The 17109-nt window shown below is 61.7% G+C and overlaps 1 protein-coding gene across 1 annotated transcript in view; it reads left to right on the top strand.

The window, feature by feature from the left end:
• TMEM132C (transmembrane protein 132C) overlaps window positions 1-16874 on the top strand; it is a 125008-nt gene extending 108134 nt beyond the window's left edge. Inside the window, exons 5-9 of the mRNA XM_058656632.1 lie at window positions 3981-4124; window positions 8172-8377; window positions 9946-10219; window positions 11077-11268; window positions 15642-16874. Coding sequence (XP_058512615.1) covers window positions 3981-4124; window positions 8172-8377; window positions 9946-10219; window positions 11077-11268; window positions 15642-16808 — 1983 coding nt within the window. The 3' untranslated portion in view covers window positions 16809-16874. The remainder of the gene's footprint in view (window positions 1-3980; window positions 4125-8171; window positions 8378-9945; window positions 10220-11076; window positions 11269-15641) is intronic.
• The last annotated feature ends 235 nt before the right edge of the window (window positions 16875-17109 follow it).

Genomic DNA, 17109 nt, shown 5'->3' with positions numbered 1-17109 from the left:
AGCTGAGTATGCGCAGCTGCGTTGCACGACGCTATCGGAGCCCCGTCATTCCGTCGGTGATGGATGGTACGGCTCTGCTTGGGGCCATGGGCAGCTTCCCCGCACTCAGCAGGGCATCAGCAGGCTCTGAGAACCCCAGGGGGACCTGCTTCGGCAGGGACCAGAGAACTTTGTTTCTGAAGATACATGGGACATCATGTCCTTAAGTTTTCCACCATCTCCCTGCCTGTGTCCCGCTCTGCTCTGTGGGTAACCTCGCCCTGCCTTCGCCCTGCCAGCTGGTCTGCGGCTCCCGCGAAGGTGCTCTGACACAGTGGGAATGTTTGCAGGGCGATGGGTTAATTACTTAGGAACATTAATTATTGAAAAGTTAATCAGTCTGCCACCCGCACACGGCCTGTACTCAGAGTGTGGGAGCACTTGCAGTTCTCACCATGGCTCTCTGAGCTCTCGCCCCATCAGGGAAGGCCTGGCAGGCTGGAAGACAGGAGCTGGAGAACACTCGAGGCTCGGGGGGCTGCACTTGGTGGGGACAGACACCCCGAGACAGGACCTGCCATGGGGCTGGGGGCAAGCGCAGGTCTCCTCAGCCATGGGATCCTGGAGCAGACACAGGACAGAAGGAGGGACAGTGCAGCCCCGTACCTCCCACCGACCCAGGATCTGACACTGCTCACAAACTGTCGTGTGGTCATGCCCAGGAACCTGTGGCCAGCCCTGGCACCTGTGTGCCAGGCCAGGCTGTGCCCAGGAGCCTGTGTGCAGCCTGGGCACCCAGGCCAGGTCATGCCCAGGAACCTATGTCCAGCCCGGGCACCTGTGTGCCAGGCCAGGTCATGCCCAGGAGCCTGTGTGCCAGGCCAGGTCATGCCCAGGAGCCTGTGTGCAGCCTGGGCACCTGTGTGCCAGGCCAGGTCATGCCCAGGAGCCTGTGTGCCAGGCTAGAGCCCCTGGACAAATGGCTAGCTCTGCTCTTCACCTCGGTTTGCCTGCCAGGGGAGTGGGCATAGAAGGCAAGCTGCTCCCTGGGCTGTGGCAGAGATAGGGGTGTCCACCCTCATTAGCACACACCAAGGGCTCCAAGCACCGGCAGCCTGTGTGCTCACATCTGTGCATGGACTTCCGGTCCAGGTAACTCCAAGTCAGGCCCAAGACACATGGTCTTTGTTCTCTGGGACAGCTATGGACTATGCTATGGCCCATACCACCATGTGGGCCGTGCTGCTCCGTGGCCTGTGCCGCTCCGTGGCCCTTGCTGCTCTGTGGCCCTTGCTGCTCCGTGGCCTGTGCCGCTCCGTGGCCCGTGCTGCTCCATGACCCTGCTGCTCCGTGGCCCGTGCTGCTGCGTGGCCCGTGCTGCTGCGTGACCCGTGCTGCTGCGTGGCCAGCTGCTTTCCTGATGTCCCAGGAGGCTCACGCCCTGGGTCTCTTTAACATGCTCACAGTAATTCTGTGCTCTTTATTTGTTTAAAAATTTAAAATACGATTTCTCCAGAAAGTGGCCAAACCAATTTACATTTATGAGGCCAAATCGAACACCAAGGCATTTTTTTCCAAGAGGCCTCTGGCTTTTTTCAAGTCTTAAATGATGGTGATGTAAAGTGCCCCATGTTATTGATTCTGTTTGTAAAACAATGGCACAGTGATTGATGACAGGGAGGAGGGGAGCTCACAGGAGCAGGAGAGAAGCAGCTCCCGGTTGTCCTGCTAGTGTGCCTCTGAGATGGCCTTGAGGGACCCTGTGTGCCAGAGCTGGCAGCAGGGTGGGGTTCCTCTGCCCAGACACTGTGAGCCTGCGGAGGAGGTCTGTCCTCAGGATGTTTATAGCCCGGAGGGTCTGGAGAAGCCGGCAGCTCTGCCTGGTCCCAGCAGAGGGCGCCAGCGAGCTTCGAGCCCGAGGAGTCTGGAAAAACCACAGCTGTGCCAACCCCCAGCAGAACGCAAGGACCACAGGAGGAACGGATGGCTTCTGTGTCCAGCATGCTGACCAAGCTCTGCCCAGTCCAGCCAGGGCATGTGTGGGTGTTCAAGAGCAGTGTGATTATCTGCATTGTTACAGGGCGGGGCTCCACTCTGGGCACTGGCCTGGCCCCCACTGTGACAGCGCTGGCCTTCGCTCTGGGCACTGGCCTGGCCCCCACTGAAATAGCGCTGGGCTCCACTCTGGGCACTGGCCTGGCCCCCACTGTGACAGCGCTGGCCTTCGCTCTGGGCACTGGCCTGGCCCCCACTGTGACAGCGCTGGCCTTCGCTCTGGGCACTGGCCTGGCCCCCACTGAAATAGCGCTGGGCTCCACTCTGGGCACTGGCCTGGCCCCCACTGTGACAGCGCTAACCTTTACTCTGGGCACTGAAAAATAGATTTACAGACCAAGCGAGAGACGGAGAGAAAGATCTTCTGTCCACTGGTTCACTCCCCAAGTGACCACAACGGCCAGAGCTGAGTCCACCTGAAGCCAGGAGCCGGGAGCTTCTTTTGGGTCTCTCATGAGGGTGCAGGGGCCCTAGGCTTTGGTCCGTCCTCTTCTGCTTTCCCAGGCCACAGGCAGGGAGCTGGATGGGAAGTGGAGCAGCCGGGACTTGAACCAGTGCCCACAGGAATCCCAGCACATTCAAGAGAATTTAGCCACTGCGCCATGTACCACCACACCAGACACCTGCACATTTCACTTCTCTGCCCTCCCCAGGCACTGCAACTTGGTATTGAATGTCCTATCTGTGAACAGTGCCCAAGGGATGGTATGTGTGTGACAGCCCGCCTGGAATAAGGCAGGTGTCTGGGATTGGACAGCCAGAAAGGCTGTTATACGCAACCTCGCCTGCCCACTGACTGGTGCAGAGAGAAGCAAAGATCCCAGGAGGCGAGCCTTGTGAGCGGGAAGGTTAGGCCAGGGCAGAGTGCAGGTCCTAGGCCCCGCTGCATCTGCCCAGTTAGCAGGCAGGAGGGGTCCCCCAGCCCCTGCCGGGGTCCTCGCGTGCTGGAAGCCTGGGCCCTCCCCGCCTGCCCTTTCTCTGGCTGCTCAGTCTATGACGTTGGTCATCATAGGTGGACAATAGCTGATGTGCAGCCGGGCTGTGTCGATAAGATGCAGATCAGGGGTAAGGAGAGTGAGGCAGGGCCGTGCAGGTGTGTCTGCCTGTGTGTGTGTGTGTGTGTGAACTACCAACAGCCAGCAGGAAGCTAATCGCAGTGCACCCATGAGGGAACATGTGGCTCTGAGTAGCCATTGAAGATGGCTTTGCCGTTGGGCTGGGGCCTTCGTAGCAGCTGCGGTTCAGGCAGACTGAAGGTAGCCGCTGCTACAGAGCTCCTGTGGCGGTCCCCGTGAGAGGCCAGCAGAGGGGACAGGAATGTCATGAGAGGGTGAGGTCAGCAGAGGGCAGTGTCACGGCCGAGGTGGGCAGGAGCCTCAGGAGAGACTGGCCCTTGCCTTGCTGCCCTGCCTTCCACCTGCGTCCAGCAGCCCGCGGAGGGAGAAGAGAGACACCCTCTAGTGGCCGCTCCCTCTAGTGGTCAGCCTGGAGCTGTCTAGGGAGAGGCCGGCCCAGAATAGCAAGTGCCCCTTAATAACTCCAGTGCAAAGCCCCTGCACATCCCACGGCCATGAAGGGAAGGAATACAGAAGTGCCTGCAGGTGGATGTGCGACCTCAGAAGAGAAGGCGGCCTGGTCTTTCCTGTGGTCATTTGCTTGGGCGTGTGGTGGGAATAATTCTGTGTAAAGTCAGCCTGAGCAGGCACTGGGTGAGTGACTGCAACGCGGTCTCTGCAACAGAGAGAAGAATGTCACTGTCGCCAGAAGCCAGCGGGCTCGTGAGCTACACGTTACCTAAACGGTTCCAAATCACGGCCCTCTTGCCAAGTTCCTCAGGTCCGTGCCCAGGGCGTCTCATCTGAGCGTGATAGCAGGACTCGGCTGCCCCCGCGTCTTCCGTGGCCACAGAGCCGCATCCCCTGACCAGGCGTGTCTCTTCCTCGCAGGACACAGAGCTCCTGAACACAGCCGTGCTCACGGGAAAGACGGTTGCCTTGCCTGTCAAGGTGGTGTCGGTGGAGGAGAGCGGCGCCGTGCTGGACGTGTCTGAGTTGGTGGAGTGCAAGTCCACGGACGAGGACGTGCTCAAGGTTAGTGGTCCCCAGGCCAGGCCGGGGCACACGGGCCCGCCTCTGAGCCGCACACACAGCTGACGCCCACGGCGTCCGTCCCTGTCTGTTCTGGCTCCGTGCTGGCGTCCCTTGGGGTTTTGGGGTCTCCTTTTCTTTTCTCCGTCTTTAGTGGGTTGAGAATAAACCCTGCAGACTCGTCATGCGCTTGTGGCTTTGAAGCTTGCCTGCACTGTGGAGCGGCTAGCTCTGCCAGTGAGCGCGTGGAGGCATCTCCTCACATGCCCGGTCTCGGGTGCTGAGGACCTGAGGCTTTGCCCTCGAGCCTGGTTTTGTGGGCAGGGATAGGCCGTGTGCACTGTGCCCATGCTGTGCAGTGGACGGTGCCTCCTTGGGCCCCCAGCCCTGCCGCCGCGCCCCTCACGGCTCCCGTGGGAGTGAGTCTGGCATCCTTCCTCTTCTGGGGCTGGGCGCCCACCCCCAGGCTCCTCCTCTTTGCAAGTGGCAGGATCTCCCTAGATTGAAGACTGAGGGCTCGTGATTATCAGTCATACCCGGACGTCCACAGTGGTCGAGCCGGAGTTAACGGAGGGACAGGTAAACTGAGGACACCCTGTCCTGGGCCTGGACAGACGTCTGGCATCCCCTCCCTGGCTCTTGTGGCAAGGGCCTTGTTCGGTCATTACTGATGTGACCCCGTGTGAGTCCCACGGGAGAAGCCACAAGCCTGGGCTGCAGGGGAGGACCAGGCACGGAATGGGCAGGGCTCGAGGACTGGAGCCGTCCTGGAGCCTTTCCCAGATGCTTAGGAAGGAGCTGGGCCGGAAGTGGAGCAGCCGGGGCTCAGCCCCGCGCTCTGATGTGGGCTGCTGGTGTGACAGTGTGTGGTGGCAGCCCGTCGGCCCCACTTCCAGGGCTGGCTGAGCTGCCGGCCCAACGGCTACCACACGGAGCAGCCACGGTCCATGTGGCCCAGCCGGGCGAGTCCCCTGGGAGCTGGGCCCCTGAGCAGGGCTACTTCCAGCTCCGCTGACCTCTGTGGAATTGAAGATCCTGTCTACTGTAGCACAGGCCAGGGAGAAGTGGTACCCAGAAAGTAGTCTCGTCCGATGGCCCAGAGTGAGCCTCAGCGGCTAGGAAGTGATCTGACCAGATCCCGTCACTAATATTTCCAGAAACATAGTCAGGATCTTTAGGGAAACAAATGCACGCTAACTGAAAATTGCCTCCTAAAGCCAATCGAACCAACTCCCCTGGCAGCCGGCGATGCCGTGTGCCCTGGCAGTCAGCAGGAGCGGGTGAGGGTGCCCTGGCAGTCAGCAGGAGCGGGTGAGGGTGCCCTGGCAGTCAGCAGGAGCGGGTGAGGGTGCCTTAGCGAGTGAAACAACACCCCAGTTCCATCCTCGGGACCAGGCCGGGCCGAGCCCTTTCCTTTTATCCTGGGCAGCATTAAGGATTACATGCAAAGCTCACATGTGCCAACGTGGCTCTGTGAGGTGGAGTGTGTGCAGGCACTGCAGCTTAGACAGGGTGATGGCCGGGGAGCCCCTAGAAGGACGGCTGCTCACCCAGAAGGAGAGGCAGAGTTGTGTTTCCTGGGTGCCTGGCCTGTGGGGACACAGGCACGCAGGAGGGCTCTTGGGGCAGCCCAGGTCCTCTCTGCAGCCAGTCAAGGCTCTGAGGCCGCTCTTAGCAAGGCCCCAGGACCGCAGCTCCAATCCACCGCCTCAGGTCTCCCGCACCACCTGGCCGGCCGGAGGTCTGTGGGAGCACAGGGCTGGCAGAGCCAAGGGGCTGGAGCAGCTCACTCCAAACCCGGTGGCCACCATCCTGGTGACCCAGGCCTAGCGCACTTCTGTCCCTGCACTTGGTGTTCTGCCCTGCAAGCAGCAGTCAGCAGAGCGGCCCCTTGAGAGCCTTTGCTGTCCATGGGGTAGTATGTGCTTGGTCTCCATCACAGATTCGTATCATCTGTGCACCTGCAGCCTTAGGAAAGGGCTGTCTCCCAGCCAGCACCGGGCAGCAGCTCTGCCATGTGCTTAGAATCTGGGAGTCGGCAGGCAGTGCTCTCGTGGGCCCCATGCTACCGCTTTCAGGGAGAACTGATGTCCAGTTTCAAGGCTGCATGCAGCCACCAACGGTGTAGCAGCAGTGGACATGAAGCCACTGCCCCATGGGACCTGGCCTTGAGAGATGGAGAGATGAAATGCGTCCTCTGTTGTGAAGCAAAGGCTGCTGGGCAGAGGGCGTGGGGGGTGGGTCCCGGCTGCAGCCGCGTAGGAGATAACTAACGTGTCCTGCGACCTGCAGGGCGTGTATGGCACCTTCAGGAACAGCAGTGGCGATGGCTCTATCAGGCACTGCATTCTTCCTAATTATTCATATATTCTGGAGCAGCCGGGCTCCCGCCCAGCCCAGCTCAGGAGGTAATAAATGAGAAAGGCCAATGGTCTGTAAATTACAACATTGATTGGAGAAGCGATTGCTGGCAGCACTCTGCTCAGCAGTCAGGCTCACACAGGCCCGGGCCCTCGTTCACACTCGAGCGACAAGCCTGGACGGCGGCTGGAATTGGTTTCCATCCCTAATCAGAACGGACGCGTTTTTAAAGTGCTCTTGACTGTAAGTGAGAAGACCCCTTGGCACGTCCCCTCCCACTTACTCCTGGCGGCTGCGCCAGCAGATGGCGGGAGTCCTCTCCCACTGTCCCTCACAGCTGAACTTCAAGCCTGGACTGCAAGGGGAGGCTGCAGACTCCGCCCAGACAGCCACCTGTCGTTCAGGAGGCTGGAGGGGAGCAGCGGGGTGGAGCACAGGAGATCCGCACCACGCGGACACGTGGGCGACAGGCAGGGACCACTCGGCAGAGGCATTGCTGTGCTGGGAGGCCGGGGTGACGCTGAGCTGTTGCCCTGAACCCTGCATGAGCGTGGCACAGGTGTCTGTGACCACAGAGGTCAGAAAACACTGCCCAAGAGCCTTCCAGAAGCTTTCACGTCATGGTGTTTGACTTCTGTGCATGTCCTCCCAAGTCCAAGGTTGTGGACGGGTGACCTGAAGCACACGTCCCTGGGAAGGGCGGGACTTTTCCACCCGCCTCTGCATCCGGCCTCCATTTGTCCATCCGTCCATTGGTCCACCACCCACTTATCTGTCCGCCTGTCCGTCTGGTAGCAGAAAGCGAACAAAAGAACAAGTGTGTGGAAGACATGCTCTTTTGCCCTCGAGGATTTCAGCCTGGGAGATAATACGGACCATGAACTTGGCCATACAGGTTTCTCTGTAACTCAGCTCGGTTTCTGCCACTGGCTTTCTGCTGCTTGGAATCCCAGCCTAATTGGCAACGTGTGGGGAGAGAAGCCACTGTTGCTGGGAGGGCATCTGTTTTCCGTGCAGCCCGCCTGCAGCCCTTCCTGCCTGCCGGGAGAACCCCGCGCCTTCCTGCAGCTGCCTCCCACAGTCGGGGTGCGCAGAGGGCTGCGCCTGGACTTCCCTTTGGATGAACGGCCTTGGGACACGGCAGCCAGGAGCCGGCCATGCCTGCTCTTTGCCTCTCCGTGCTCATGGGGGAAGGGGCACAGCGGAGGGGAACAGTGAGCAGCTGCCGGTGCTGCACAGCAGTCCTCAGGATTGACACCTGTGACAGACACACGCGCCGTCCTGGGGGGCCAGGCAAGCCAGGCTGCAGGGGCGCTCCCAGGCCAGTGGAGCCGGTGTGCCCGCCAGGGCGCCGGGGAGGAGCTTCAGGACTGTGGGGAGGGAGGATCTGCAGGCCCTGTGCCCCGGGGACTGGGTGGCTCGGACCGTGTAGAAGCCTCTGCCGCCCGGGTCGCAGGCCCTCAGTCCCTGCTGTGACTCTGCAAGTTCAGGTTCATGTTCAGCTGCACAGCCTCATCTCAGGAGGCCACGTGGCGAACAGCAGGTGGCAGCCAACCCTCTTACGCTGTATCCCTTTCCAGTGTTACTCCTGAGGTCCCGGGAAAACAGCCCCATAGACGGTGCTGTCCCAGCCACTGCCGCCGGGCCAGGGCCAGCTCGGCCATCTTCTCTCCGCCTCTGTCTTCGCAGGTGTCGGACCGCTGTGACCATGTCTTCGTCAATGGCAAAGAGATCAAGGGTAGAGTGGACGTAGCGGTGAACTTCACCTACCAGCACCTGAGTGCCCCACTGCATGTGACCGTGTGGGTGCCCCGGCTGCCCCTGCAGATCGACATCTCGGACACAGAGCTGAGTCAGATCAAGGGCTGGAGGGTCCCCGTCGGGGCCAGCAAGAGGTGAGCTGGGGGGCAGCTGCTTGGCGGAGCCGCGCAGGCCGATGTGTCACTCTGTGGCCTTCTCTGGGCCCCGCAGCCAGAGGGGCTGCACAGGTGCGCCTGTCAGCCTGGGTGTGCTTGGCCCTTGAGGGGGCTCTCCCACACAGTAAGACAGTAGCACCCCATGCTTTTCTGGCCCCATCTTCCCCAGTAAGTCACCAGGGTCCTCCCCGTGCTGGAGGAGGGTGTGGCTGGAATCCCGGCCCCTGGAGGACTGCTGGCGAGGGCCTCTCCCTGCTGCACAGTCCTAGGGGGCAGCACAGTGCCCAGTGTCCTCAGCTCCGAGGCCCCCCGGTAAGCATGCGTTGGCCAAAAGGGGGGTGGCTGCTGAGCGCCTGGCTCCGCGTTGGGAGTCACTCGCACTCAAACCTCAGCGGTCCCCAGGCTCTTCTGCGCAAGCAGCAGCGTGCGTGACCATGCGGGGACACTGCTCCCCGCTGGCCGGATCTGGGCCGCAGACCCGAGAGCGCATCGTGCTGTGGGCAGCGGCAACACCGCACTTGTCCATGGGCCTGGGCGCGAAGCCAAGTGCCAGGCTCTGATCCACTGGCAGCTCTGTGGGCTTGGCCGTCTGCCTGACCTCCCCCAACTCACGGACGTCAAGGTGACCCAAGGGGACAGCACTCCCAACCAGTGGGTCCAGCCTGCTGTTCAGCAGCTGCTGGCCCACCAGTGGTCTTGGGAGAGAGCAGACCAGAGGCACCTGCGGGGCCTTGCCGACAAGAGCTCCGGGTTATGGCCGCAGCAGCTGCCTCAGGTTGCCTTGAGGGCATTACGGAAACAGAGTGACCGTGGAAGTGATGGTGACAGTTCTAGAACCATATGGTCCAGTGTGGTGGTCACCAGGAACTGTGGAGCCTGTGGAGCTTTGTCCAGTGTGATCAGCGGATCAGGGTTTTTTTTTTAAGATTTTATTTATTTTTATCGGTAAGTCAAATATAGAGAGAGGAAGAAAGGCAGAGAGGAAGATCTTCACTCCCCAAGCAGCCGCAACGGCTGGAGCTGAGCCAATCCAAAGCCAGGAGCCAGGAGCTTCTTCTGGGTCTCCCATGCACATGCAGGGTCCCAAGGCTTTGGGCCGTCCTCGACTGCTTTCCCAGGCCACAAGCAGGGAGCTGGATGGGAAGCGGGGCTGCCGGAATTAGAACCGGTGCCCATATGGGATCCCGGCGCATGCAAGGTGAGGACTTCAGTCACTAGGCTACTGCACCGGGCCCCAGGAAATCAGGTTTTTAAATGGTGCTGAGTTTGTATTCATGTAAACAAGTTCAGGTGGCCACCCACAGCCCATGGCCACTGACTGGACAGCATGGCTGTGGTCAACAGCAGCTCGTTTGGCAGTGAGTGGCGAGCCATGCCCATCCGCAGCATCGCCACTGGGGTCCTGGGGCTGCCATGCCCATCCGCAGCATCGCCACTGGGGTCCTGGGGCTGCCATTTCACATGCTGGCTCTGTGAGGTGCAGGCCAGCTGCTGCATCAGGGACATCTGGATGCTTCAACCTGGCCCTGATTGCCTCCTTCCCACAGGCCCACGCGGGAGAGTGAGGAGGAGGAGGAAGAGGAGCGGCGGGGCCGGGGCTGCACCCTGCAGTTCCAGCGTGCCACCGTACGGGTCCTCACGCAGTTTGTGTCCCAGGGGGCTGGGCCCTGGGGCCAGCTGAGCCACCTGCTCGGTCCCGATTGGCAGTTCGACGTCACCCACCTGGTGGCAGACTTCATGAAGCTGGAGGAGCCTCACGTGGCCACGCTGCAGGATGGCAGGATCCTCGTGGGCCGGGAGGTCGGCATGACGACCATCCAGGTGGGCAGTGGGGCCCTGCGCTCCTGTGTCCCCAGGACCAAGTGTGCTGGGTGTGGGTGGCTGGGAGGAACAGGGCGGGACCCTGAGGCCGGTGGGTCGCTGTAGCCAGCCACTGGCTGCCTGCACCTGCAAACAGCAGCATGCGACGCAGACAGGTGGGCAGCCTGGTTCCCTGATTCCCAGTGCCAAGGACCCTCCCCACACCCCCTTCTGGGGACCCCAACTCCCCACTCCCCCCCAGTGCCCACTCTTTGTCACCGCAAGCAGGATGCGGAGTGGGCAGGAGTGGCTGTGAGTGCCCCTCCCTTCTCCGTCACTCCTCCGGTCACTCCCTCGGCCCCCAGCTCCTGGTCCTGTGCGAGGCGTGAGGACTTGGCCAGGACAGGTGATAGGGCATGCGCAGTTTTCCCTCTGGCCCCCAGCCCAGCCCGGTGACTGCCCTCCAGGACGTCATCCTGGCTCCTCGCGCCATGAATGGCAGTGACTGACCTGGACTCCTGAGATGTGCCAGAGGGCAGAGCTGTGGGGGTCGGGAAGTTGGCGGGGCGAGGGGCTGTGTTCCCAGATGGCTGCACGGCTCCCAGTCAGGCTGTGCGCAGCTCTTGAGACCGCACAGGGCACCCGTGCACTGTGCAAGGGCGCTGTGGCCAAGGGCGATGGACGAGGCCCTGCCTTGACAGGCAGGACTCTAAGGTTCACTTGGGTCTTCTGGCACCTTGAGGAAGGGGCTGTCGCACTGGGTGTCCCGAGCCTTGGCACAGTGCAGCTGGGGCCCACTGCTGGGCTGTATTGCTCAGGGGGGCCCAACTTCTAGAAGCAGGTACAGTGGCTCCTCCTGTGTCCTGCCGGTCCCACAGGTGTTGTCCCCGCTGTCGGACTCCATCCTGGCTGAGAAGACAGTCACCGTGTTGGACGACAAAGTGTCGGTGACAGACCTGGCCATCCAGCTTGTGGCTGGGCTGTCAGCCACCCTGCATGCTGACCCAGAGAACAGCCAGGCCATCACGGCCGTGGCCACGGCTGAGGAGCTGCTGCGGACCCCCAAACAGGTAGCAGGCAGAGCGGGGGTCAGGAGGGAGGTGGACGGGCAGGCAGCACCGTGTCCTTCGCACAGCGGGATGAGTTGGTGCGGTTTAGCACCTTCCTCCCTCGTGGCTCTGGGTGGCACTGACCAGCTGAGTGGACTATTTCACCCATGCCACCTCGGGCGGGAGTTCTCTGCCTCGGGGCTGGGTTCTCACCCATGTCACTAGCGGGACACAGGCCCCCGAGGCTGTGTGAAGAGCCCCCCTTTAATTGCTGCCCATTGGCCAGGTGCACCTGAGCTCCCCGGAGAGCCCAGCTCTCCCCCTCCCCACAGGGCCTCCATGGCCTCCAGCAGCAGCGCTGGGTGGGGGTCCTGCCCTGTCCACTGGGACCACGCCCTGCTTCTCCGGCCTCCCCACAGGTGTGCTGTGTCCTGGTGCTGGGGGCGGGGGAGAGGGAACAGCTTTACAAGGTCAGGCCTGCTCCAGGAGAGCATTGGCGGGGGCAGCAGGCTACACGCGGGGTCCCCAGCGACCCATGGCGTCGGCTCTTGGGCATGCATCACCTAGCCCAACAAGAGGAGCAGAGCAAGTTGGGAGCGAGGCAGCCAGGCACACGAAGCTGTTTGCTGAAAACAGGTCATTAATTAGGATGGACGAGTGGCACAGCACCTCCCTGGGCCGGGGCACGGCGGCCCGCCCCCTTAGACGTGGCCCATCTGTCTTCATCAGCCGGCACTGATTGGGGTGCCCAGCCCCGACGCGCTGGAGCCAGGCATGTCGCCCATCCATTTGCAGCTCTGAACCACCCCAGGCAGGTGTTGTTTCAAGTCATTCAGAACACCTCGTCTTGGGGGAATGTGGAGCCGCCTCTGATGAAATGAGCGGGTGGAGGCCTGGGTCTCGGCTCCCAGTGGGGCCGCCGGACAGGGGGCTTGGCGGCCGGAGTGTTCTGAGAATTCACTTGTCGGCTGAGCGAGGGGCTTGTTTTGTGTTAACTTCTTTCTCCATCTGGAATTTGCGAAGAAAAATTAATTCAAGAGGAAAAGTCAGCCACAGTGAACTCGCTCGCTGCCAACCGCGTGCCACTGTCGGCCCTGCAGGCAGCATAGGCTGGCGCTTTGCTCGTGATGTTTCCAGCTCTGGAACGCCAAATCTGAAAGACTTGATGCTTGTAAACACGAGGGCAGTCCCTCGCACCTGCCTTCCCAGGGCTTCGTGGGCAGTCATGGACCTGGGGCGGGCCAGGCGAGAGGGCTCCCCTGGTGGGCATCGGGCAGTGCCTGCTGTACCAGGAGTGCTGCTGCGTGGAGGAACGGCTGGGGCCACAGCACCTCAGCTTTGGTTTGCAAGTCCTTTGTTTAGCAGCTGTGTGAGAATGGGGAGTGAGTCGCCACATGAGCTGCCACCAGGGCAGCAGGAAAGCTGGGAGCCCTCTCGACTGGGGAGCCCTCTCGACTGAGGAGCCCTCTCAACTGGGGAGCCCTCTCGACTGGGGAGCCCTCTCAACTGGGGAGCCCTCTCGACTGGGGAGGGGAAGAGTGGCTTGCTGGGGTGGGAGGAGGGGGGTCGACAGAATAGTTCCCAGCAGCTCAGTGGCTGCGGAGGAACAGCAGCCGTGAGCTTGCTTCTTTGGTGCCTGTGGCCACAGGTGTGACCCAAGAGGACTGTGAGGCCGGGGGCCTTGGGAGAGCAGGCTGCACAGCAGTCAAGCTGAGTTGGGTGGCCTGGACACTCAGGTATGCTGGCCAGCCCCTGGCTGTGCCCGTGGGTAGGTCCCCAGCCCCCTGGCTGTGCCCGTGGGTAGGTCCCCAGCCCTGCCTTCTCAGTGCAGATGCCAGGGCGGCCGAATCCTCCTGGCACCCTGGCGCTGTCCCCGGTGCTGGCCAGCCGAGTCACTCGTGTTGCACATGGCCTTCTCAGAACCCGTTCTTCCTTCTGGCTCATGTAAGGGCCGTCGCGGGCTGTTCCACCTGCTCCCACATTGCTCCCGCCTGATGCCACGCCTTGCACTTCTCTGCGTTCCTGGGACTGTGTTTTGGGTGAAATCGCAGGCTTTGTGTCCTACAACACTAGTTTTTCACTCAAACGATGCTGCACTCAAAGCTTAATCGGCTGACTGAACCATCCACTGGGGATTGGTCTTGGCAGCATCTTCTTCTCGGTCTGTGTGCTGCCCGCCCCGCCCCCCGCTCCTCTTCCATGCACTGTGGCCTTTCAGTTTGGTCTCCACTCACCTTAGTCTGTTCCATAGGCCCTGTTTTGTTTACTTATTTTACAGTATTTTTGTTTGAAAGGCCAAGACTGGAACCAAGCCACACCAAAGCCAGGAGGGAGGGACTTAGTCCAGCCTGCCAGGGGGGACAGGGACCGCCCCCAGGATGTGTGTGAGCAGGAAGCTGAGTGGAGTTGGGACTCTAACTCGAGCACTCCTGGGTAGGCCGTGTGCCCAAACAGCGCGTTAACCCCCCCAGATGCCACAGGGTGGGCCATGTGTGCCCGAGCAGCGTGCCAACCCTCCCCATGCCAGCTCTTACACACTCCTCCTGTGCACTGAGATCGCAGCGGGCTCAGCTCGGTGTGGATTTTCAGTCCGTCTCCAGTCTGTGGCTTGCGGTTTTTGCTGATGCGCAGTCCTTGGCTGTGCCCCTCACTGGACTGTTCCTGCTTGCATTTGCACAAACCAGCGTCACACTCCCTTCCTCAGCCTCAGCTCTTAACCCCTAGGGATGGGATCACTTTATCCCCAACCCCCTCCTCCCTCCAGGGCTCAGGGCATGAGCACCTTTGGCTGCCTACATGAGAAGGGCTTGTCCCTGCATGTGGAGGGAGCCCCGGGTACCACTAACTGCAAACCCAAGGTCTGAGACAGACATGGCCAGACGGTCGCCCGGGCAGGTGGCTGCTGCCGGTCAGGGTTGCTGGACCACCAGGGCCCTTCATGGGACCTGCCTTCTGGCCATAGCTCTGCCCTGCTTCAGAGGGGGGCCTGTGCCTGGGACAAGCCCTCGCACTGCTCTTGCTGAGCGCATGATGGGACACAGTTCATAACCTAAGCAGGCGACCTGAATATGCCTACTTTGTGAAAGAGAAGGCAGTGTGCCGTGTGCATGGATATAAACAGCACCTGACCTATAGTCAGTGGATGTTAGAGCGGCTGTCCCTTTCAGAATTAGACATCACCCTCTGCTGGACAAGGGAGAGAGACAAGTCCCAGACCCAGCCCCACCCCCACCCGGGCACTGTGTGCTTGCTGAAGATCCACCCCCACCCGGAGTCTGTGCCCACCGGGAAGACTCTTCCTGACACAGGGCGGGGGCCGGCAGAGTCAAGACTTTGTGGCCCACGAGGGCCACTCTGTAGCGCCATTTGGCACTGACAGCAACCAGTGCGTCCCCTGAACAAACGCCTGCCTCCCCCGGCCTCCTCTCACGACGCCGCCCATGAGCGGCGCCTGTGCTCAGCTGGACAGCACAGTGAGGCCTGTATCACTCACTGAGACCGAGAGAAAGGGACCGGCTGTGGTGTAGCAAGTTAAGCCTCTGCCCACACCCCACGCTGGAGTCCCGCTGCCAAGTCACACCTCCCTTTTTATTCCAAGATTCTACTGATGCTCCTGGGAGACAGCAGATGCTAACTGCCATACTTGGCTCCCGGCCTCCCGCGTGGAAGACCCGAGTGGAGCTCCTGGCTCCTGGCTTTGGCCCGGACCAGGGAGTAAGCCAATAAAAGGAGGGCAGCTGTCTCTTTCTGTGTTGTTTCCAATGAGTAAAACTTTAAAAATCGGGAGACAAACAGAGTGGTCGCTGCTGGTTGCTCCTTGAAGTACCTGCAGTGCCCAAAGTTGGACTGGGCTGAAGCTGAGACCAGAGTGAAAGCCAGGCGTCGCCATGGGGGATGGGGCTGGAGCACCTGGGCCAGCACCACTCACTGTCCCCAGCAGCCCTGGCAGCATGCTGCCGTCAGGAGATGGAGTCAGGAAGTGAACTCGGGCCCTCCAACGTGCAACGCTGGCACCTTAGCCACCAGGCTAGAGGCCTGCTCTGACAGCCTGGCTAGGCCCCTAGGCAGTGCCACCCCCGCTGTAAGTCGACCGGTGGGCACAGTGTAGTCCAGAGCATCTGCTTGGTTCTGGCTCCACAGACGGCGACTGGCCGCCTGGCACAGTGAGAGGGTGCCGGGCTGCGGCAGCCAGCCTCGTGAGCAGGCATGTCCAATGAGCTCAGGTGATGACGCTGCTGGCAGGGCCAGCCAGAGCTGTCTCCCAGGGCCGTCCCCACATGTCCAGCTGTGCGCTGGCTTCCCGTGGCCTTGAAGCTGAGCCCGTGTCTGCCCTTTGGGGAGGGGAAGCTCCAGGCCAGAGGCCCGGCCCAAGTTCTAACTGCTCTCTCCTGCAGGAGGCAGTGCTCAGCACCTGGCTGCAGTTCAGCGACGGCTCGGTGACACCTGTGGACATCTATGACGCCAAGGACTTCTCCCTGACCGCAACCTCCTTGGATGAGGCTGTCGTGTCCGTCCCCCAGGCCCGCTCCCCCAGGTGGCCTGTTGTGGTGGCCGAAGGGGAGGGCCAGGGGCCGCTGGTGCAAGTGGACATGACCATTGCTGAGTCCTGCCAGAAATCCAAACGCAAGAGTGTGCTGGCTGTGGGCATCGGCAGCATCCAGGTCAAGTTCGGACAGAGCCGCCCGGACGCTGGTCCAGCAGGGGACGACGACGACGAGGAAGAGATTGAGAACCGCGCCAGCGACCGCAGGCACAAGACTCAGGACCACGAGCGCCAGGGCCAGGACGGGCGCTTCCTGGGCAGCTCGGCCATGGAGCGGGAGGAAGGGGCTCTCTGGAGAGTTCCTGGCACAGCCACGTCGCCCCTGGACAGCGGGGTGGGGAGGAACAGCCGGCTGGCCGGGGAGGCGCGGAACATCCCCATTGTCTTCACCCACCTCCCAGCGCAGGCGGAACTGCCCGCGGGGGCCGGGCTGGCGGGCGGCGACCTGCTGCAGGCGCCCCGGGGCCTGAGCGACCTGGAGATCGGCATGTACGCGCTGCTGGGCGTCTTCTGCCTGGCCATCCTAGTCTTCCTCATCAACTGTGCCACCTTCGTCCTCAAGTACCGGCACAAGCAGGTGCCCCTGGAAGGGCAGGCCTCCGTGAGCCACTTGCACGACTGGGTGTGGCTGGGCACCGAGGCGGAGCTGCTGGACAATGGGGCGGAGGTGGCGCCGCCCCAGGACCAGCACACCACTGTCCTGGACCGCAGGCTGAGGGTCCCCCAGGAAAGCAGCTGCCTTCCACTCGAAGGGGGCGCCCAGAAGCAGGTGCAGGGCCAGGTGCACAGGCCTCCCGAGGCGGGGAGCAGGCAGGAGGCCGCGCACTCGCCCACGTCCAGGCGGAAGAAGGTGCAGTTCGCCACCTTGACCACCATCCAGCCGGACGACAGCTGTCCCACCGTCAACTCCATTGTGGGCGGTCCCAAGGACGACATCTCGTGGGTATGCCCCAACGTGGAGGCGGGCGCCCCCATGGACCTGAGCTGCTACCTGGAGAGACGCGAGGAGCCCGCGTAGGGCGCGGCCCGAGCGCCCAGTGTGCCATCCTAGCTAGGGCTGCCATTGGGCTAAGGGGCTTCTCTGGGGACTGAGCAGCCAGGGCCGGGCTTGGTGCTGAGGGACTGGGAGTTCTGAGGCTGGGCAGGACATGTGTGTGCCATGCGCAGCGTTCTCGTGGGAGGCCTGGGCTCTGCGCTGGGCACAGCTGCTCGCCTGGGGGATGTGAAGCCACAAGGTGGTTGTAGGGCTCACATGCAGACAAGTGACCAAAAATTATTTGTTACAAAACGCAAAAAGGCAAATAAAAAGAGATGAGTGA

This window comes from Ochotona princeps, chromosome 29, assembly GCF_030435755.1.
Source record: "Ochotona princeps isolate mOchPri1 chromosome 29, mOchPri1.hap1, whole genome shotgun sequence".
In the NCBI taxonomy this organism is placed as follows: Eukaryota; Metazoa; Chordata; class Mammalia; order Lagomorpha; family Ochotonidae; genus Ochotona; species Ochotona princeps.
This window is presented reverse-complemented; position numbering and strand designations above follow the sequence as displayed.